At 45.3% G+C, this 22,735-nt stretch overlaps 1 protein-coding gene across 4 annotated transcripts in view; it reads right to left on the bottom strand.

Moving 5' to 3' along the window:
- LOC115195395 (catenin delta-2-like) overlaps positions 1-22,735 on the bottom strand; it is a 562,679-nt gene that overhangs the window by 24,118 nt on the left and 515,826 nt on the right. For all 4 annotated transcript variants that reach the window (XM_029755212.1, XM_029755211.1, XM_029755213.1 and 1 more), the window contains one exon: positions 10,103-10,187. In XM_029755212.1, coding sequence (XP_029611072.1) covers positions 10,103-10,187 — 85 coding nt within the window. The remainder of the gene's footprint in view (positions 1-10,102; positions 10,188-22,735) is intronic.

Here is a 22,735-nt window from a genome sequence, read left to right as displayed (position 1 = left end):
TACAATTGTGTGTGTGTGTTTGTCTGCGTGCGGGCACAAGTGCTTGAATGCGTGTGTGTGCGTGTGTGTGTGTGCGTGTGTGTGTGTGTGTGTGTGCGTGTGTCTGTATGTGTGTGTGTGTGTGCGTGTGTCTGTGCGTGTGTGTGTGTGTGTGTGTGTGTGCGTGCGTGCGTGCGTGCGTGCATGCGTGTGTCTGTGCGTGCGTGCGTGCGTGCGTGCGTGTGTGTGCGTGTGTGCGCGTGTGTGTGCGTGTGTGTGTGCGTGTGTGTGTGCGTGTGTGTGTGTGCGTGCGTGTGTGCGTGTGTCTGTATGTGTGTGTGAAACTAGTCGTGACTCTTTCTCACAGAAAAAGGTCTATTCCACATTAAGTGAAATGAGATTGAAGACAATGGGAAGTGAATGTTTGATGTTAGACATATTCCATATTCAAGTGTTGAGCCACTTAGAGTAACAGAAAACAGGATTTAATAACACATTTCAACTACACTGATCTCACTACATAATTCCTAAGCCAAATAATGTACGGCTAAAGGGAATATTTCAATGAAATATAGAGACACTTTTCCGATTCACACCATCCTCCCATCACATGATCCTTCCATCACACCATCCTTCCATCACACCATCCTTCATCATACCATCCTTCATCATACCATCCTTCATCACACCATCCTTCCATCACACCATCCTTCCATCACACCATCCTTCCATCACACCATCCTTCCATCACACCATCCTCCCATCACATGATCCTTCATCACACCATCCTTCATCACACCATCCTTCATCACACCATCCTTCATCACACCATCCTACATCACACCATCCTTCCATCACACCATCCTTCATCACACCATCCCTCCATCACACCATCCCTCCATCACACCATCCTTCCATCACACCATCCTCCCATCACATGATCCTTCATCATACCATCCTTCATCACACCATCCTTCCATCACACCATCCTTCCATCACACCATCCTTCATCATACCATCCTTCATCATACCATCCTTCATCACACCATCCTTTCATCACACCATCCTTCCATCACACCATCCTTCCATCACACCATCCTTCCATCACACCATCCTCCCATCACATGATCCTTCATCACACCATCCTTCATCACACCATCCTTCATCACACCATCCTTCATCACACCATCCTACATCACACCATCCTTCCATCACACCATCCTTCATCACACCATCCTTCCATCACATGAACCTTCATCACACCATCCTTCATCACACCATCCTTCATCACACCATCCTTCATCACACCATCCTTCCATCACACCATCCTACATCACACCATCCTTCCATCACACCATCCTCCCATCACATGATCCTTCATCACACCATCCTTCATCACACCATCCTACATCACACCATCCTTCCATCACACCATCCTTCCATCACACCATCCTCCCATCACATGATCCTTCATCACACCATCCATCGATCACACCATTCTTCATCACACCATCCTTCCATCACACCATTCTTCATCACACCATCCTTCCATCACACCATTCTTCCATCACACCATCCTTCATCACACCATCCTTCCATCACACATCCTACATCACACCATCCTTCATCACACCCTCCTTCATCACACCATCCATCGATCACACCATTCTTCATCACACCATCCTTCCATCACACCATTCTTCATCACACCATCCTTCCATCACACCATCCTTCATCACACCATTCCTTCATCACACCATCCCTCCATCACACCATCCCTTCATCACACCATCCCTCCATCACACCATCCCTCCATCACACCATCCTTCCATCACACCATCCCTTCATCACACCATCCCTCCATCACACCATCCCTCCATCACACCATCCCTCCATCACACCATCATTCATCATAGCATCTTTCATCACACCATCCTTCCATCACACCATCCCTCCATCACACCATCCCTCCATCACACCATCCCTCCATCACACCATCCCTCCATCACACCATCATTCATCATAGCATCTTTCATCACACCATCCTTCATCATAGCACCTTTCTATCACACCATCCTTCCATCACACCATTCTTCCATCACACCATCCTTCCATCACACCATCCTTCTATCACACCATCCTTCATCACACCATCCTTCTATCACACCATTCTTCCATCATACCATACATCATACCATCCTTCATCACACCATCCTTCCATCACACCATCCTTCCATCACACCATCCTTCATCACACCATCCTTCCATCACACCATCCTTCATCACACCATCCTTCCATCATGCCATCCTTCATCACACCATCCTTCATCATAGCACCTTTCTATCACACCATCCTTCCATCATACCATCTTTCCATCACACCATCCTTCCATCACACCATCCTTCATCACACCATCCTTCATCACACCATCCTTCATCACACCATCCTTCATCACACCATCCTTCCATCACACCATCCTTCATCACACCATCCTTCCATCATGCCATCCTTCATCATGTCATCCTTCATCATGTCATCCTTCATCACACCATCCTTCCATCACACCATCCTTCCATCACACCATCCTTCCCAGCTGATGTTTTCTGGTTCTAGACTAATGTTAGACTGGGAACCATGCAGCGCTGCACATGTAGTTCAGCACGTCTATACACGCATAAGCCTCACACCCTATAAATCCAACACACGACGCATGTACACAGTATGCCCATGACCTTCATGTGTTACGCATAATGACCTGACTAACGTCAGCTGTCAGAGCTGATGCCTTTAGCTCAATGGGATAATATTCTGGGTTTGCTGTATATGCTGTTGCCTAGCCCCAGGTAGACTGTAGTTATCACACTATTGGTTTGAACTGTGTGTGTTTCTGTGCTCCTTAGCAGCCCAATCAGTTACTGTCGCTGACTCTGCCGTGGGCACTTGTTAATGTCAGCATCAGGATAGATAAAGGAGACAGCTGACTGTCTGGTTGTTTCAGATTTAACAACCCTTGAAGGCACTGAGAAAGAGAGAAAGACAAAGACACAGAAAGAGAGAGACAAAGAGACACAGAGGAGTGCAGAGAGAGCAGAGCGAGAGACAGAGACAGAGAAACAGTGAGACAGAGAGGCAGAGTGAGCAGAGAGAGACATAGACAGAGAACGAGAGAGCGAGGAGAGAGAAATCAGAGAGATTGCAGAGAGAGAGAGAGAGAGACAGATATACAGACAGAGACAGAGAAACAGAGAGAGCGAGAGAGACAGAGAGCAAAGAGGAGAGAAAACAGACATATAGAGAAAGCAGTGGGTAGAGAAAGCAGTGGGTAGAGAAAGCAGTGGGTAGAGAAAGCAGTGGGTAGAGAAAGCAGTGGGCAGAGAAAGCAGTGGGTAGAGAAAGCAGTGGGTAGAGAAAGCAGTGGGCAGAGAAAGCAGTGGGTAGAGAAAGCAGTGGGTAGAGAAAGCAGTGGGTAGAGAAAGCAGTGGGCAGAGAAAGCAGTGGGTAGAGAAAGCAGTGGGCAGAGAAAGCAGTGGGTAGAGAAAGCAGTGGGTAGAGAAAGCAGTGGGTAGAGAAAGCAGTGGGTAGAGAAAGCAGTGGGCAGAGAAAGCAGTGGGTAGAGAAAGCAGTGGGTAGAGAAAGCAGTGGGTAGAGAAAGCAGTGGGTAGAGAAAGCAGTGGGTAGAGAAAGCAGTGGGCAGAGAAAGCAGTGGGCAGAGAAAGCAGTGGGTAGAGAAAGCAGTGGGTAGAGAAAGCAGTGGGCAGAGAAAGCAGTGGGTAGAGAAAGCAGTGGGTAGAGAAAGCAGTGGGTAGAGAAAGCAGTGGGCAGAGAAAGCAGTGGGCAGAGAAAGCAGTGGGCAGAGAAAGCAGTGGGAAGAGAAAGCAGTGGGTAGAGAAAGCAGTGGGTAGAGAAAGCAGTGGGTAGAGAAAGCAGTGGGTAGAGAAAGCAGTGGGCAGAGAAAGCAGTGGGTAGAGAAAGCAGTGGGTAGAGAAAGCAGTGGGTAGAGAAAGCAGTGGGTAGAGAAAGCAGTGGGCAGAGAAAGCAGTGGGTAGAGAAAACAGTGGGTAGAGAAAGCAGTGGGTAGAGAAAGCAGTGGGTAGAGAAAGCAGTGGGCAGAGAAAGCAGTGGGCAGAGAAAGCAGTGGGTAGAGAAAGCAGTGGGTAGAGAAAGCAGTGGGCAGAGAAAGCAGTGGGCAGAGAAAGCAGTGGGTAGAGAAAGCAGTGGGTAGAGAAAGCAGTGGGTAAGGAAGTGAAATAGAGGGAGATAGACACAGTTATACAGTGCTTTCAGAAAGTATTCAAAACCCATAATGTCAAAGTGGAATTATGTTTATAGAATATTTGACAAATTAATTAAAAATGAAAAGCTGAAATGTCTTGAGTCAATAAGTATTCAACCCTTTTGCTATGCATAAATAAGTTCAGGAGTAAAGATTTGCTCAACAAGTCACATAATAAGTTACATGGACTCACTCTCTGTGCAATAATAGAGTTTAACATGATTATTTAACGACTACCTTATCTCTGTACCATACGCATACAATTATCTGTAAGGTCCCTCAGTCGAGCAGTGAATTTCAAACACAAATAAAATCACAAAGACCAGGGAGTTTTCCAATGTGTCGCTAAGAAGGGTCCCTATTGGTAGAAGGACCCCTATTGGTAGAAGGGTCCCTATTGGTAGAAGGGTCCCTATTGGTAGAAGGACCCCTATTGGTAGAAGGGTCCCTATTGGTAGAAGGACCCCTATTGGTAGAAGGGTCCCTATTGGTAGAAGGGTCCCTATTGGTAGAAGGGTCCCTATTGGTAGAAGGGTCCCTATTGGTAGAAGGACCCCTATTGGTAGAAGGACCCCTATTGGTAGAAGGACCCCTATTGGTAGAAGGACCCCTATTGGTAGAAGGACCCCTATTGGTAGAAGGACCCCTATTGGTAGAAGGGTCCCTATTGGTAGAAGGGCCCCTATTGGTAAACGGGCACATATTGGTAGGGCACCTTTTGGCAGACATTGAATATCCTTTGAGCATGGTGCAAGTTATTAATTACACTTTGGATGGTGTATCAATACACCCAGTCACTACAAAGATACAGACGTCCTTCCTAACTCAGCTGCCCCAGAGGAAGGAAACCACTCAGCGATTTCACCACGAGGCCAATGGTGACTTTAAAACAGTGACAGAGCTTAATGGCTGTGATAGGAGAAAATTGAGGATGGATTAACAACATTGTAGTTACTCCACAATACTAACCTAAATGACAGAGTGAAAAGAAGAAAGGCTGTACAGAATAATTTCAACACATGCATCCTGTTTGCAATAAGGCACTAAAGTAAAACAGAAAAAAAATGTGTCAAATAAATTAACTTTCTGTTCTGAATACAAAGTGTTATGTTTGGGCCAAATCCAACACATCACTGAGTACCACTCATCATATTTTCAAGCATGTTGGTGGCTGATTCATGTTATGGGTATGCTTGTCATAAGCAAGGACTATGGAGTTTTTAGGGATAAAAATAAATGGAATAGAGCTAAGCACAGGCAAAATCCTACATTGGGAGACAAATTCCCCTTTCAACAGGGACAATAACCTAAAACACAAGGCCAAATATACGCTGGAGTTGCTTACAAAGAAGACAGTGAATGTTCCTGAGTGGCCGAGTTACAGTTTTGACTTTAATCGGTTTGAAAATCTACTCCAAGACTTGAAAATGGCTATCTAGCAATGATCAACAACCAACTTGACAGAGCTTGAAGAACTAAAAAAAGTATAATGTGCAAATATTGTACAATCCAAGTGTGCAAAGCTAGTAGAGACTTACACAGAAAGGCACACTGCAAAAGGTGATTCTAACATGTATTGAGTCAGGGGTGTGAATACTTATGTAAATTAGAAATCTGTTTTTTGTTTCAAGAAATTTGCAAAAAATTCTAAAAACACATTTTCACTTTGTCATTAAGGGGTATTGTTTGTAGATGGGTGTGAATACTTTCTGAAGGCACTGTATGGCTGATGGGACATGTACTGTACCTTTGTGATCAGCAGATTCACCTCTGTGACCAATACACCTCCAGGTAATTCAGCACACACACACACACACACACACACACACACACACACACACACACACACACACACACACACACACACACACACACGACAGTGTTCTCTCTATGTGTCACACACACACAGATGCTCGTGCACTCACCCATACATGTGCACCAGCATACACTAGCGCACACACACCAAAGATTGGTGACCATTTGCACCCCCCAAAAGTAGATCATTAAAATATCATGATTAAAATACACCTCATAACTAACAGTAGTACACCTACACTTTGGATTTCTTTAACTATTATTAATCATTAGTTATAAACGAGACATGAATGGTGCCATAATGTAGCTTGGGAGGGGCTGAGGGCAGGGAAAACAGTCACATGTGGCAGTGTGGATAAGGGGAGGAACCGGTTAAGGCCCAATATCATTCAGCTCCCTGACTAGAAACAACGATGCAATGTTTAGTGATAAGTAGGTTACTCCACCCAAAGTGGAGAATGTACACTACCACAGGTGAAACCATGTCTTTGTCTAATGCAGCTATATTGACCCTCTGGGAAGAATAACTTGGTTTAAGCTTTGATAGTGTCCGTTCAGAGTTTTTACTCTTTTACCTAACAGTTGGCGTTGTCGGCAGGATTCACCAGGATTTAAAGTCAAACCAGAGAGTCCAGATCAGTGGTACAGGAGCCGGCACAACGAACAAGGTAGGCACAGTTCCTAAACCTGTTTCCACTCATTTTGACATCTTGGGGAGATGAGATTCGTAGGCTGAACAATTATAGGATACGGACCTAGAAAGCCTGAGTTTATTCAGTAGGCCCATTGAGTAATGACCGGTCGCAGCTTTGTGGTATATGGTTAAGTCCCGGAAGTCAAACCCGAACAGATTGGTACCTGGAGAGGGTAAGTCCTAGGGGGTAAATCCCGAGTAGGTTGGTTATTGCTAGTACCATAAATGATAGAGTAAGTCCTGAACAGGATAGTTCCTGTAGAGGGTAAATCTCATAGAGAGAGGGGAAGTCCTGAACAGGATAGTTCCTGTAGAGGGTAAATCTCATAGAGAGAGGGGAAGTCCTGAACAGGATAGTTCCTGTAGAGAGTAAATCTCATAGATAAAGTCCCGAGCAGGATAGTTCCTGTAGAGGGTAAATCTCATAGATAAAGTCCCGAGCAGGATAGTTCCTGTAGAGGGTAAATCTCATAGATAAAGTCCCGAGCAGGATAGTTCCTGTAGAGGGTAAATCTCATAGATAAAGTCCCGAGCAGGATAGTTCCTGTAGAGGGTAAATCTCATAGAGAGAGGGGAAGTCCTGAACAGGGTGCAGGGTAAAACCCCAGTGTAGTGGTGTATTGGCCAGACCCGTAAAGAGGGTGGAAGCCCAGTCGCAGTGGCCGTGAGGCCGCAGGGTGTGTGTGTGTGTGTGTGTGTGTGTGTGTGTGTGTGTGTGTGTGTGTGTGTGTGTGTGTGTATGAATGTTTGAACAAGATACGTCTGTAGTAACAGTAGCAATAAGAGAAAGGTTGGTTTATGATCTCTGGGGAGGGGGAACCATGACAGATTATGTGGAATTGGAAGACAAATGTGAATCATTTTGGTAATGTGTGTTATCAGCAACAGTGATATTTGAGGCTCAACAGTGGAATAATACCTTAGGTCATACGTATTCTCCAGTAATACATTTGCAGACGCTACAGTATTGGTTCTAATACAAGGTATTAAGTGCCATGACCAATTAATAGGCAGAAATACCATAACTATTCTCCGGGGTAGTGGGTAGCTCTACCTTGGAAAAGAGTTAATAGAAGATGTGTATTAGAGACGGGAGTGAAGAAACACCCTGGACACCTTCGGGAGAGGTTTGGGAATAATAATTATTCATATGTCAACAGACGGCCCCGATTCTCCATGTAAAGCGGAGCTAGAGGATTTTAAAAAAGCCATGGAGGTGCTGAAAGAAGTGCACAAGCATTCTACCAATACGGCTTGAATATCGGAAGTTTTTTGCAAACAGGATAAAATTGGGCAACATTTCCCTGCTGACGGAGAATTCAAATCACATAAAGAATTCAGGGAGGAAATTATGACTTGGCACAAAGACATAAAACCAGATACTGTGTTTAGTGTTTTTACACCACACTGTGTTTACCCTATACTGTGTTTACACTATACTGTGTTTACACTATACTGTGTTTAGTGTGTTTACACTAGACTGTGTTTAGTGTGTTTATACTATACTGTGTTTACACGATCCTGTGTTTAATCTGTTTACACTTTACTGTGTTTAGACTACACGGTGTTTAGTGTGTTTACACTATACAGTGTTTATTGTGTTTATATTACCCTGTGTTTACACCATACTGTGTTTAGTGTGTTTACATTAGACCGTTTACACCATACTGTGTGTATACTATACTTTGTTAACACTATACAGTGTTTAGTGTGTTTACACTATACTGTGTTTAGTGTGTTTGTACTATAATGTGTTTACACAATCCTGTGTTTAATGTGTTTCCACTTTACTTGTGTTAGTGCGTTTACACTATACTGTGTTGACACTGTTTTGTGTTTAGTGTGTTTACACTATACTGTGTTTACACTGTACTGTGTATCGTGTGTTTACTCTATAATGTGTTTACACTATAATGTGTTTAGTGTGTTTACACTATACTGTGTTTAGTGTGTATACACTATACTGTGTTTACCCTATACTGTGTTTACACTACACTGTGTTTACACTATACTGTGTTTAGTGTGTTTACACTATACTGTGTTTAGTGTTTTTGCACTGCACTGTGTTTACACTATACTGTGTTTAGTGTGTTTACACTATACTGTGTTTAGTGTGTATACATTATACTGTGTTTAGTGTTATTACACTATACTGTGTTTACCCTATACTGTGTTTACACTACACTGTGTTTACACTATACTGTGTTTAGTGTGTTTACACTATACTGTGTTTAGTGTTTTTGCACTGCACTGTGTTTACACTATACTGTGTGTACACTATACTGTGTTAACTATGTTTACACTATACTGTTTGGTGTGTTTTACACTGTACTGTGTTTAGTGGGTTTACACTATACTGTGTTTAGTGTTTTTACACTATACTGTGTTTACATTATACTGTGTTTAGTGTGTTTACACTATACTGTGTTTACATTATACTGTGTTTAGTGTGTTTACACTATACTGTGTTTAGTGAAAACATCAGGACATCTATAGAACCTAATCAAGTTGGGTCGGGGTGTTCCTTTCCCAGAGGAAGAGAGAGAAAGAAAGAAAGAGAAGTAAAAAAGAGAGAGAGAGAAAGAAAGAATGAGAGAGAGAGATAGAGATTGGAATGAATGAAATAAAGCGAGAGAGCGAGAGAGAGGAAGAGGACTTGAATAGACCTGCAGTACACAACAGACATTGAGCTCTGGGCTCTGGGCTCAACAATGTCTTATTGATGAAACTTTCACACTAAATCTTTCACAGTACAGTGCTGTTGTTCCTCTCGTCTAAACCCCATTACTCTTCTGTGTAAATGTAGCAATGGTCTACCCCAGGGAGCCATGTACACAGCACACACACACACTTGCATGCATTCGCATGCACACACAAACGCACATACTCGCACACACGTAATGCATGCATGCACACACGCACACAAACACACTTGCATGTATACACAGGCTGACTCACTGTTTTTCTATTATATACAGCATATCTCAAATGAGTCGTGAGATTTGATAACCCGGAGAATGTGGGAGCACAAACAAAACCAACTGCCTTTACAAAACGCTCCAAAACTAGAAAGTGATAGAAAGCAATAACACTGTAACACCAAGCTAAGCATGTCTACACAAGGTACAAGATCTGGGAATAAGTCCAGAATCAGAAAGCTTATCTTGTGAGGTCAAGGGACAACAGTTCTAGTCAGGTGTCTTTTACACTATTATGAAGCATTATGTCACTCTTTACGATGCTGTTATGAAGCATTATGTCACTCTAATAATGCTGTTATGATGCATTATGTCACTCCTATGACACTGTTATGAAGCATTATAAGCTGTGTATGTCTTACCTTCTTGTAGAGGCTGCGTAGGTCTCTGTACTGCCACATACTGCTGAGCACCTGAGAGGCTGCCTTCACCACCTTGGCTGAGTGTCTGAGAGAGAGAGAAAGAGACAGAAAGATCGAGAGAGAGAGAGAGAGAGAGCGAGAGAAAGAGAAAGAGAGACAGGAAGATCGAGAAAGAGGGAGAGAGAGAGAGAGAGAGAGAGATAGAAAGATAGAAAGACATTTTAATTTGGATTGTGTGAGAACAGTATATACTGTATATGTTTCTCTATGAGCCTATATCTCATTTCAGGCATTATGCTTTAACTGAGAAACAGAGGGACACTCAGACAAGCTAATACTGTCCACATTAAGTCTTAATTTACTTTATTCGTTCTTAATGTCCCCTATTCCCCATATAGGCCTATGAGCCCTGGACAAAATACGGCATAGAGTGCCATTTAGGACGAACACTAACTTTAAGGTGAACACTGCAGAGACTGAAAATATGTTCAACATCAGGAGTCCCTCTGTCTGGAGCCATTATGGTTTTAAATGTGTTCAACATCAGGCGTCCCTCTGTCTGGTTCCATTATGGTTTTAAATGTGTTCAACATCAGGAGTCCCTCTGTCTGGTTCCATTATGGTTTTAAATGTGTTCAACATCAGGAGTCCCTCTGTCTGGTTCCATTATGGTTTTAAATGTGTTCAACATCAGGAGTCCCTCTGTCTGGTTCCATTATGGTTTTAAGAGGTGATTGCTCTTTAGAAGAAGCGCAATCTTCCTTAGCAGTTATTGAACAGTTACTTTAAAACCAACGACCCCAGCATGCTAATGGCTGCCGCTAGCCTCTTTAGAGAAAATTAGAAGAAAAAGTGTTATTTTTCATTTTGTAAGAGCAATGGGGAGACTTGAAGAGGGTGGTTATTGTACATTTGTGTTTCATTAGAAGTGTATAAATACAGCTCTTGTGAATGGGCAGAAACTAAATACAAGGCTACAGAAACCTCAACTTGGCGAGGCGCATGTGCGCACCAATAGGACGCATGGGGATTGAGCTGCTCCAGTTTGTACCGACAAAACTGTAGTTACTGTATATGTAGAAGCCAGACAACAAAGCTGAAATTAAGCCTCTAAAATCGGTAGATCAACAAATCCACAAGCAACTTGGAGAGAGTGAGCGGTCAGTTATGTACAACAGCGAACCAATCATTTGGTAAACCGACATTGCAACAAGAGCCCTACAAGCCATGGCTTCCCTCAGCATAAAAGACAAGGAACAACTCGGGGATGCAAACAAGCGTAATTAACAGCTAAAGGATATCCAGGAAATCAAAGCTTGAACACTCTCAATGCTCACCAAAACAAACAAACTGCTACAATCTGTTGTTAAAAAAGTAGATTAGCTCGAAAAGAAAGTACAATCTATTGTTTACGACATGCACATACAACGAACAAGACAACAAAATTTGCCTTCTGGAAACAAAGTTGCAAACTTTAGAAGATGAATTGGACCAGCAAGAAAACAGAATAAGATGAAACAAAATGAGAATATTGTCTTGACCGGAAGACGAGGAAAAAGTGGACCTTTCCAGCTACGTGGTCAAACTGATATCAGAGGTGGGTATATCACCAGAGGATCTGGAACGATGCCATAGGATTGGCGTAAAACAGAAGAACGCTAAATACCCTTATATGGTAATCTTCAAGATGTAGAAGTATTAGACCAAAGTCAACATTCTGAAGGCACAGGGGGGAAAGGAGATCAAAATCCAAGGCCAGTCCATTCCATTCATCCAGGACCTTTCTGCTAGGCTGAGAAAAAACCGCAAGCGATATATTCCAATCAGACAGTCACTGAATGAAAGAGTTATCAAATTCCAACTCTGCTTCCCGGCAGTGGTGTGGGTATGGAAGTGAAAACAAAGGATGGAATTCACAACCACCAAGCTACAAGAAACCTTCCCAGAAACCTTCCAAGTTGAAGGAAGGGGAGCCCCCTGCTATGAGAAGAGGTCGATGTAGGAGATAGCGATGAGCGCACTAGGCTATATACAGTGATACCTGAGACCAGCTTACCGTAAATTGAGTCAACATCCTTTTCTCCACCCCCAAATTCAGTCTATACTCTACTTTCCCCAAATAACTGTTGTTCAAGTAAGGATAGAAATAGCCAATGCCAATAGACTACATGGACACTGGAAATACAATTCAAAGGGGGAAATATTGCATGTATGCCAATAACTGTTCTATGGGTATGTGTGTGTGTGTGCGTGTGTGTGGGAATGTAGGTGTGTATGTGTGTGTGTGTGTGTGTGTGTGTGTGTGTGTGTGTGTGTGTGTGTGTGTGTGTGTGTGTGTGTGTGTGTGTGTGTGTGTGTGTGTGTGTGTGTATATGAATGGGAGTGTGAGGGAAGAGTGAGGGATGGTGAATATGAATATGTGTAGGAGGGTGAGAGAGAATGGGCGGTGGATGCATAGAACATATGTTGGGCGGGGAATGAGAATGGATGAGTAAGTCGAAGGATGGATGTAAGTAAGTGTGTCTGAGAGGTAGGGAGGGTTGGGACAAGCTTGGCTTGGGTGGAGAAGGGTGGGCAAGGAGAGAGACAATCACCCGACCTCAACCGAATTGAGATGGTTTGGGATGAGTTGGACTGCACAGTGAAGGAAAAGCAGCCTACAACTGCTCAGCATATGTGGGAACTCCTTCAAGACTGTTGGAAAATGATTCCCCATGAAGCTGGTTGAGAGAATGTCAAGAGTGTGCAAAGCTGTCATCAAGGCAAAGGGTGGCTACTTTGAAGAAACCAAATATAAAATATATTTTGATTTGTTTAACACTTGTTTGGTTACTACATGATTCCATATGTGTTATTTCACAGTTTTGATGTATTCACTATTATTCAACAACGTAGAAAATAGTAAAAATAAAGAGAAACCCTTGAATGAGTAGGTGTGTCCAAACTTTCGACTGCTGCTGTATGTATTCATACTATGACTCTCATTTCATGGAATGCCCACTGCATTTTATCAGGTTCTTCAATGATAGACGGAACAGACAAGTTTAACTTTGATTGTATTGTATACAAGTAAAGACCAATAGAATCCAACTTATTACATTGACGGGCTTCATGATGGGGAAAAAAAGCATATGGTTCTTGAACACTTAAAGAGATTATCAGCAGATGTGGTTCCCTTGCAAGAGTTGAGAAAATTCTATATTGAATATTTAAAGAGAGCTGGGTTAGAGAGGCCTATGCTGCCACCTACTGTAGTAACAGCAGAAGTGTAGGCATCCTGATAAATAAGAATACACCCCTTTTTTTCATTTTCTAATGTTGAATTGTACCTTAAATGGGACAATTCAACATTGACTTCATTGTATATCCAACCAGGGGCAAATTTGGTGTTTGTAGTCAAATCCAGACTGGAACTATTATCGTTGCAGGAGACCTAAATCATATCCTCGATAAGATTGACAGACTTAGCAATAAAAAAGGCACATTTAAGGAACTTCCAAAGAGGCTTAAAATTTTAATTCCTACAAATAATATACCGGAAACCTGGAGATTACTATTCCCAACTACAAAAGACTACTTTTTTTCTCAAAGCAAGAAAAGCTATTCAAGAAATGACTAAGTTTTTATTTCCAAAAATTATCTAAACAATACACTGGGTTAACAATAAAGCCTTGCGTTCCAATTATTATTATTATTTTTTTCGCTCTTGGCGGTAGGTGCACTTGATTGTGCAGCCCCGGGTAAAGCAACGTTTTCCCATTTTGAACCATTTCATCTGTCTGGAAGAACCGCCTACCCTGCAGGCCCAGAGAGCAAATCAAGTGCACCTATAGGCCTACCACTGGCCAACCAGAGAGCTCAGATCAAATCAAAGTTTATTTGTCACGTGCGCCGAATACAACAGGTGTAGAACTTATAGTGAAATGCTTACATACAAGCCCTAACCAACAGCGCAATTTTTAAAGTAAAAAATAGGTATTAGGTAAACAATAGAAGTAAAGACATAAAAATAAAAAACAGTAAAATGACAGTGAAAATAACAGTAGCGAGGATATATACAGGTGGTACCGGCACAGAGTCAATGTACAGGGGCACCGATTAGTCGGGCTAATTGAGGTAATATGTACATGTAGGTATAGTTAAAGTGACTATGCATAGATGATTAACAGAGAGTAGCAGCAGCTTAAAAGAGGGGATTGGCGGGTGGGGGGGTGGTGGAACACAACGCAAATAGTCTGGGTAGCCAATGTGCGGGGGCACAAGTTAGTCAGGCTAATTGAGGTAATATGTACATGAATGTATAGTTAAAGTGACTATGCATAGATGATAAACAAAGAGTAGCAGCAGCATAAAAGAGGGGTTGGCGGGGGATAGGGATGGGGACATAATGCAAATAGTCCGGGTAGCCATTTGATTAGATGTTCAGGAGTCTTATGGCTTGGGGGTAAAAGATGTTGAGAAGCCTTTTGGTCCTAGTACTGCTTGCAATGCGGTAGCAGAGAGACAGTCTATGACTGGGGTGACTGGGGTCTTTGACAATTTTTAGGGCCTTCCTCTGACACCTCCTGGTGTAGAGGTCCTAGATGGCAGGCAGCTTAGCACCAGTGATGTACTGGGCCTTGCGGTCGGAGGCCGAGCAGTTGCCATACCAGGCAGTGATGCAACCAGTCAGGATGCTCTCGATGTTGCATCTGTAGAACCTTTTGAGGATCTGAGGACCCATGGCAAATCTTTTTAGTTTCCTGAGAGGGAATAGATTTTGTCGTGCCCTCTTCACGACTGTCTTGGTGTGTTTGGACCATTCTATTTTGTTGGTGATGTGGACACCAAGGAAATTGCAGCTCTCAACCTGCTCCACTACAGCCCCGTCGATGAAAATGGGGGCGTGCTCGGTCCTCCTTTTCCTGTAGTCCACAATCATCTCCTTTGTCTTGATTACGTTGAGGGATAGGTTGTTATTCTGACAACACACGACCAGGTCTCTGACCTCCTCCCTATAGGCTGTCTCGTCGTTGTCGGTGATCAGGCCTACCGCTGTTGTGTCATCTGCAAACTTAATGATGGTGTTGGAGTTGTGCCTGGCCATGCAGTCGTGGGTGAACAGGGAGTACAGGAGGGGACTGAGCATGCACCCCTGAGGGGCTCCAGTGTTGATTACCTACCCTCACCACTTGGGGGCGGGCTGTCAGGAAGTCCAGGATCCAGTTGCAAAGGGAGGTTTTTAGTCCCAGGATTCTTAGCTTAGTGATGAGCTTTGAGGGCACTATGGTGTTGAACGCTGAGCTGTAGTCAGTGAATAGCATTCTCACGTAGTTGTTCCTTTTGTCCAAGTGGGAAAGGCAGTGTGGAGTGCAATAGAGATTGCATCATCTGTGGATCTGTTTGAGCGGTATGCAAATTAGAGTGGGTCTAGAATTTCTGGGATAACGGTATTAATGTGAGCCATTACCAGCCTTTCAAAGCACTTCATGGCTACGGACGTGAGTGCTACGCGTCTGTAGTCATTTAGGCAGGTTAGCTTTGTGTTCTTGGGCACAGGGACAATGGTGGTCTGCTTGAAGCATGTTGGTATTACAGACTCAATCAGGGACATGTTGAAAATGTCAGTGAAGACACCTGCCAGTTGGTCAGCACATGCCCGGAGCACACGTCCTGGTAATCTGTCTGTACCATCTGCCTTGTGAATGTTGACCTGTTTAAAGGTCTTACTAATGCCGGCTACGGAGAGCGTGATCACACAGTCGTCCGGAACAGCTGTTGCTGTCATGCATGCCTCAGTGTTGCTTGCCTCGATGCGAGCATAGAAGTGGTTTAGCTCATCTGGTAAGCTTGTGTCACTGGGCAGCTCGCGGCTGTGCTTTCCTTTGTAGTCTGTAATAGTTTTCAGGCCCAGCCATATCCGACGAGCGTCGGAGCCGGTGTAATAGGATTCAATCTTAGTCCTATATTGGCCCTTTGCTTGTTTGATGGTTCGTCGGAGGGCAAAGCAGGATTTTATTATAAGCTTCCGGGTTAGAGTCCTGCACCTTGAAAGCAACAGCTCTACCATTTAGTTCAGTGCGAATGTTGCTTGTAATCCATGGCTTCTGGTTGGGGTATGTACGTACAGTCACTGTGAGGACGACGTCCTCAATGCACTTATTGATAAAGCCAGTGACTAATGTGGTATACTCTTCAATGCCATCGGAAGAATCCCGGAACATATTTCAGTGCGTGCTAGCAAAACAGTTGTGTAGTTTAGCATCTGCTTCATCTGACAGCATTTTTATAGACCGAGTCACTGGTGCTTCCTGCTTTAATTTTTGCTTGTAATCAGGAGGATGGAATTATAGTCAGATTTGCCAAATGGAGGGCGAGGGAGAGCATTGTACGCTTCTCTGTGTGTGGAGTAAAGGTGACCTAGAATTTTTTTCCTTCCGGTTGCACATTTAACATGCTGATAGAAATTAGGGTAAAACTGATTTAGGTTTCCCTGCATTAAAGTCCCCGGGCACTAGGAGCGCCGCCTCTGGGTGAGTGGTTTCCTGTTTACTTACTTCCTTATACAGCTGACTCAGTGCGGTCTTAGTGCCAGCGTCCGTCTGTGGTGGTAAATAAACAGCCCCCCAAAAAATTGATGAAAACGCTCTCATGAGAGTCATGAGATACTCTACTTCAGGCGAGCAAAATCTAGAGACTTCCTTAGATTTCGTTCACCAGCTGTTGTTTACACATATACACAGACTGCCTCCTCTCGTCTTACCAGAATGGGCTGTTCTATCTAACCGGTGCAGTGTATATCCCGCCAGCTGAATATTTTCCATGTTGTCAATCAGCCACAATTTGGTGAAACATAAGATACTACAGTTTTTGATGTCCCGTTGGTAGGATATTCGTGATCATACCTCATCTAATTTATTGTCCAATGATTGTACGTTGGCAAGTAATATTGATGGTAAGGGCAGATTTCCCACTCGGCGGATCCTTACGAGGCACTCCGCCCTGTGTCCTCTATACCTGTGTCTCTTCCTCTTGCCAATGACGGTGATTTCAGCCTTGTCGGGTGTCTGAAGTATATCCTGTGCGTCCTGCTTGTTGAAGAAAAGATCTTTGTCTAATCCGAGGTGAGTGATCACTATCCTAATATCCAGAAGCAATTTTTTGCCGTAAGATACGGTGGCAGAAACATTGTTTACAAAATAAGTTACAAATAACGTGAAAAACCCCCCACATAATAGCACAATTGTTTGGCGCTTGTAAAATGGCTGACATTTCTTCCGGTGCCATCACCGTGTCTGTACAGTTTCCTCAAGCCATTGACTGTCACGGCTGTCGAAAGGATCGGACCAAAGTGCAGCGTGCTTGTAGTTCCACAATTTATTACATTTGTGAAACTTTGCAAAACATAAATAACTGAATTTAAAAAACAACAACCTGTGACGCAAAGAGAAACAAACACTACTCAAAATATAATCACCCACAAACCAGGGAAGAAAAACCCCTACTTAAATATGATCTCCAATCAGAGGTAACGAGGACCAGCTGTCTCCAATTGGAGATCAACCCCAAAAAAACAACATAGAAATAGAAAACATAGAAAAACACAAAACACCCCCTGTCACGCCCTGACCCACTCTACCATAGAAAATCACATCATACTATGGTCAGGACGTGACAGTACCCCCCCCCCCCCCCCCCAAAGGAGCAGACTCCGAATGCACCTAAAACAACAGAAACCACAAAACAAAAGGGAGGGTAGGGAGGGTGACAATTGTCTATGGCGGCTCAAATGCAGTCCACATAACCTTAACATCCAGCAGAGGAGGCGGCTCCAGTTCGGGGCGTACTCCCCGCTCCACCCGCTGATCCTTCTGCTTTATTACCACCTGACCGTGGATCGTCGTCGAAAGAACCGGACTGTAGATCATTGCTGGAGGTTCTGGGCTGCAGGCCGCCGCTGGAGGCTCTGGGCTGCAGACCGCCGCTGGAGGCTCTGGGCTGTATGCCGCCGCTGGAGGCTCTGGGCTGCATGCCGACGCTGGAGGCTCTGGGCTGCAGGCCGCCGCTGGAGGCTCTGGGCTGCAGGCCGTCGCTGAAGACTCTGGGCTGCAGGCCGTCGCTGGAGGTTTCGTACTAGGGAGCATCGCTGGAGGCTCCGGACTGGGGAGCGTTGCTGGAGGCTCTGGACTGGGGAGTGTCGCTGGAGGCTCTGTGTCATGGATCATCACTACAGGTTCCGTGCTATGGATCCCCACTGGAGGCTTTGTGCCATAGATTATCACTGGAGGCTTCGTGCCATGGATCATCTCTACAGGCTCCGGGCCATGGATCATCACTGGAGGCTTCTTTCGTGGAGTTGGAATAGGTCTCACCGGACTAGAGAACGTCATTGAGAGTTCTGGACTAGGGAACGTCACTGGAGGCCGGGTGCGCGGAGCAGGCACAGGGTATACTGGGCCGTGGAGGCACACTGGAGGTCTGGGGCTTATGGCTGGCACAACCCGTCCTGGCTGAATAACCTCTGTAGCCCGACAAGCGCGAGGCGTTGTGACAGGTCGCACAGGTTTGTGTTGGCGAACTGGGGTTACCTTGCGTAGAGCTGGCGCAGGATAACCTGGACTGAGAAGACGCACTGGAGACCAGGAACGCTGAGCAGGCATACTCCTTCCTGGCTCAATGCCAACTCTAGCACGGCACCTGTGAGGAGCTTGCACCGAGCGCACCGGGTTGTAGCTGCGCACTGGCGTCACAGTGCGTATCTCAGCATAACATGGTGCTTGCTCGATCACTCACCCCCCACAGTAAGCACGGGGAATTGGCTCAGGTCTCCAACCTGACTGCCAATCTCACCGTGTGCCCCCCCCCACATTTTTTTTGGGGGGGGCTCTCTCTCGCCCTTGCCTCGTTGTTGGTACAGCGCCTCATAATGACGCCGCTCCGCTTTAGCTGCCTCAATCTCCTCCATCGGACGGCGATACTCCCCAGCCTGCCTCCAGGGTCCTTTTCCGTCCAGAATTTCCTGCCAGGTCCATTTCTGTTGCTCCTGGGCACGCTGCTTGGTCCTTTTGGTGTGGGTGATTCTGTCACGGCTGTCGAAAGGATCGGACCAAAGTGCAGCGTGGTTGTAGTTCCACATTTTATTAAATCCGTGAAATTTTGCAAAACATAAATAACTGAATTTACAAAACAACAAACCGTGATGCAGAGAAACAAACACTTCTCAAAATATAATCACCCACAAAACCCAGGAAGAAAACCCCCTACTTAAATATGATCTCCAATCAGAGGTAACGAGGAACAGCTGCCTCCATTTGGAGATCAACAACATAGAAATAGAAAAACTAGAACTTAAACATAGAAATAGAAAACATAGAAAAACACAAAACACCCCTGTCACGCCCTGACCTACTCTACCATAGAAAATCACATCTTACTATGGTCAGGACGTGACATTGACTGTAATAAGAAGCCTCGAACACACAGCAAAGTTGATAATATGAGATTTGAAAACTTTTAAAACCATGACCAGTGAGAGACTCAACCAATACAGCAAAGAGCTACTGTTTTTATGAGTAAGATAATGTTTATATAAACCATAAAATACATGTTCTCCTTACTTCCACTCACACTACAACCAGAACGGCAACTGCTATGAATGAGTATAGAAACGTGTTTCAATAAGCTTGCATTGTTATTATTAGAGGCTTGCATCTTTTTTAATATCGACAAATATATGACTTTCTCTGTTCATAGGATTAGAAACATGAATTGGTGCATGAGACAGAAATAATGCAGTGCAACTTGAGTTTCGCCATTAGCTGGAAGACTGTGTCCCCTTTTCCAGCGGAGGGAGGGACGGATAATAAATTATATTTTCTTTACTTTGTAAGGATTTTTTAAGGGCTTTTCTGAAATAGTGATTTCTCAGATACTCAGATTTGCCGAGTATGAGATTATCATTCCCCTAATGTAAGCCTTAGAACTGTGGTCACCAACCTTGTCTGAGTCAAGATCACTTTCTGAGTCAAAATGCAAACTGAGATCTTCCTCTCAGATTTTTTAAAAGATTACTTAAAAAACCTAAGCCTATGCAACAGTATCCAATTAAAAACAGTTCTGTAGCAATGACGTTTGTGCAGTAGGCTATAGGCCCAATACATTTTTATTATTAGTTTACTGATATGCTTGAATTTCCCTGCCAATGTTGTTCTACTCAGACCATTTTGAAATTATGTTTCAAAATTTTAGATATATGATCACACTGGTAATATATAATTTGAGGCACAGTTGAGTGAGCATAATAATGTTGTTTATTAAACTGGAGTGATGGCTTTCATCTGATGGTCAGTGTGAGTGGAGGGAGGGAACAGTGGTGAGGCTGTCTCTCACCCGACTCACCGTCCCTCCGCTGAGAAAAGGGGACACAGTCTTCCAGCTAATGGCGAAACTCAAGTCCATGGTGTGAAATATACATATAGCTGGGACCCTTTGGATGACAAATCCAAGGAAGATTTTCAAAGAGTTAGTGAATATTTACTCGTTATATGTGAATGTATATTTCAGACCATGGACCGCTGGGAGAGACAGGGAGTCCCTCCAGCGCCTCCACCAGCACAACAGGGGTTCCCACTACTCGTCCCTCCTGTACCCAGTCCCAGTGGGATGCGTCTCGCCCTTCCTGGGGAGTATGATGGGACGGCGGCACGGTGCCAAAGTTTCCTGCTACAGCTGGACCTATACCTGGGCACCGTTTACCCGGCTCCCTCGGGAAGGGAGTTCACCCGTCGCTTCCGGGCAGGCTTCGACCACTGCCCGAGGGTAGAGCGGCGGGTGAATGTCTTTTCCACCTGAGGCAGGGGACGAGGAGCGGCCAGGAGTTCGCCCTGGAATTTCGTACCCTGGCCGCAGGAGCAGGATGTAACGACAGGGCCCTTATCGACCACTACCGCTGCAGCCTGCGTGAGGATGACCGTCGGGAGTTGGCCTGCAGGGATACCACCCTCACCTTCGACCAGCTAGTGGACTTGTCCATTCGGTTGGATAACCTGCTGGTCACCCGCGGACGTCCAGAGAGGGCTCTGTCGATTCCCTCTCCCAGCACCACCGCTCCGGTGCTTATGGAGCTGGGAGGTGCTGCGCTCAGGGAGGCTGGAGGAGGGGCTTTCACGTGTACCATCTGTGGCCGCAGAGGTCACACTGCTGTTCGGTGCCGGGTTGGTTCCTCTAGGGGACGAGGCAGCAGGATGTGGGTAGGTTTCTGAGGTCTTATTGCCAGGACCAGCCAGGGGAGTGGGCGGCGTTTGTGCCCTGGGCAGAGATGGCCCAGAACTCGCTCCGCCACTCCTCCACTAACCTCTCCCCCTTCCAGTGCGTACTGGGGTATCAGCTGGTTCTGGCTCCTTGGCATCAGAGTCAGACCGAGGCTCCTGCAGTGGACGACTGGTTCCGGCGCGTGGAGGAGACATGGGACGCCGCTCATGTTACCTTCAGCGCACTGTGCTGCACCAGAAAGCCAGCGCAGACCGTCACCGCAGTGAGGCCCCGGTGTTCGCACCGGGGGACCGGGTCTGGCTCTCGACCCGAAACCTGCCCCTTCGCCTGCCCTGCCGAAAGCTGGGTCCGCGATTTGTGGGGCCATTTAAAGTCCTGAGGAGACTGAACGAGGTGAGTTACAGGTTACAGCTTCCCCCCAATTACCGAATTAACCCCTCGTTCCATGTGTCTCTCCTCACGCCGGTGGTGGCTGGCCCACTCCAGGAGTCTGAGGTGCCTCTGGACATCGAGGGGGCCCCGGCGTTCTCCGTTCGATCCATACTGGATTTGAGGCGTCGGGCGAGGGGCCTTCAGTACCTCGTGGACTGGGAGGGGTATAGTCTGGAGGAGAGATGCTGGGTTCCGGTGGAGGACGTGTTGGACCCTTTAATGCTGCGGGAGTTCCAGCATCTCCGTCTGGATGTTCCTGCACCTCGCCCTCCGGGTCGTCCCTGAGGCCGGTGTCAAGGCGCTCTGCTGGAGCCGCGCATCAAGGGGGGGTATTGTCACGACTTCCACCGAAGTCGGTTCCTCTCCTTGTTCGGGCGGCATTCGGCGTCACCGGTCTTCTAGCCATCGTCGATCCACTTGTCATTTTCCATTTGTTTTGTCTTGTTTTTCTACACACCTGGTTCTCATTTCCCTCATTAAGTGTTGTGTATTTAACCCTCTGTTCCCCCCATGTCTTTGTTGTAAGTGCTTGTGCACATGTTTACTGGTGCGTGTCGGGTTTTGTACCCATGTTGGTTATTTCTTTATGCCGTTGGTTTTGAAATTAAACTGCTCCGGCTATTACCTAGTTCTGCTCTCCTGCGTATGACTTCACTGCCACCAGTTACGCACCCCTTACAGGAATATGGGTGTGCAGTGAGACATTCGATGGGTTGGGCACCTTTCTAGTCAATCATCTTGAAAAAAACGTATTCTTAAAAACGGAATATCAACCAATCCTCCATCGTTAACACAATGGAAAGGTCAAATGCTTTATTATCTAAACCTTGAAAGTGCATGGGCGACAGAGATAGCCTCAAACTGCACCATTTTGTTTATGTGGCAGAGGGTGATACGGTCTCTGGAGATGGGGGTGTGAGCAGGTGGGTCCGGGCAGGAGTGATGTTGAGG

The sequence above is a fragment of the Salmo trutta genome, chromosome 6, assembly GCF_901001165.1.
Source record: "Salmo trutta chromosome 6, fSalTru1.1, whole genome shotgun sequence".
NCBI classification, from domain to species: domain Eukaryota; kingdom Metazoa; phylum Chordata; class Actinopteri; order Salmoniformes; family Salmonidae; genus Salmo; species Salmo trutta.
The sequence above is the reverse complement of the archived record's forward strand: the minus strand, read 5'-3'. Positions and strand labels throughout refer to the sequence as shown.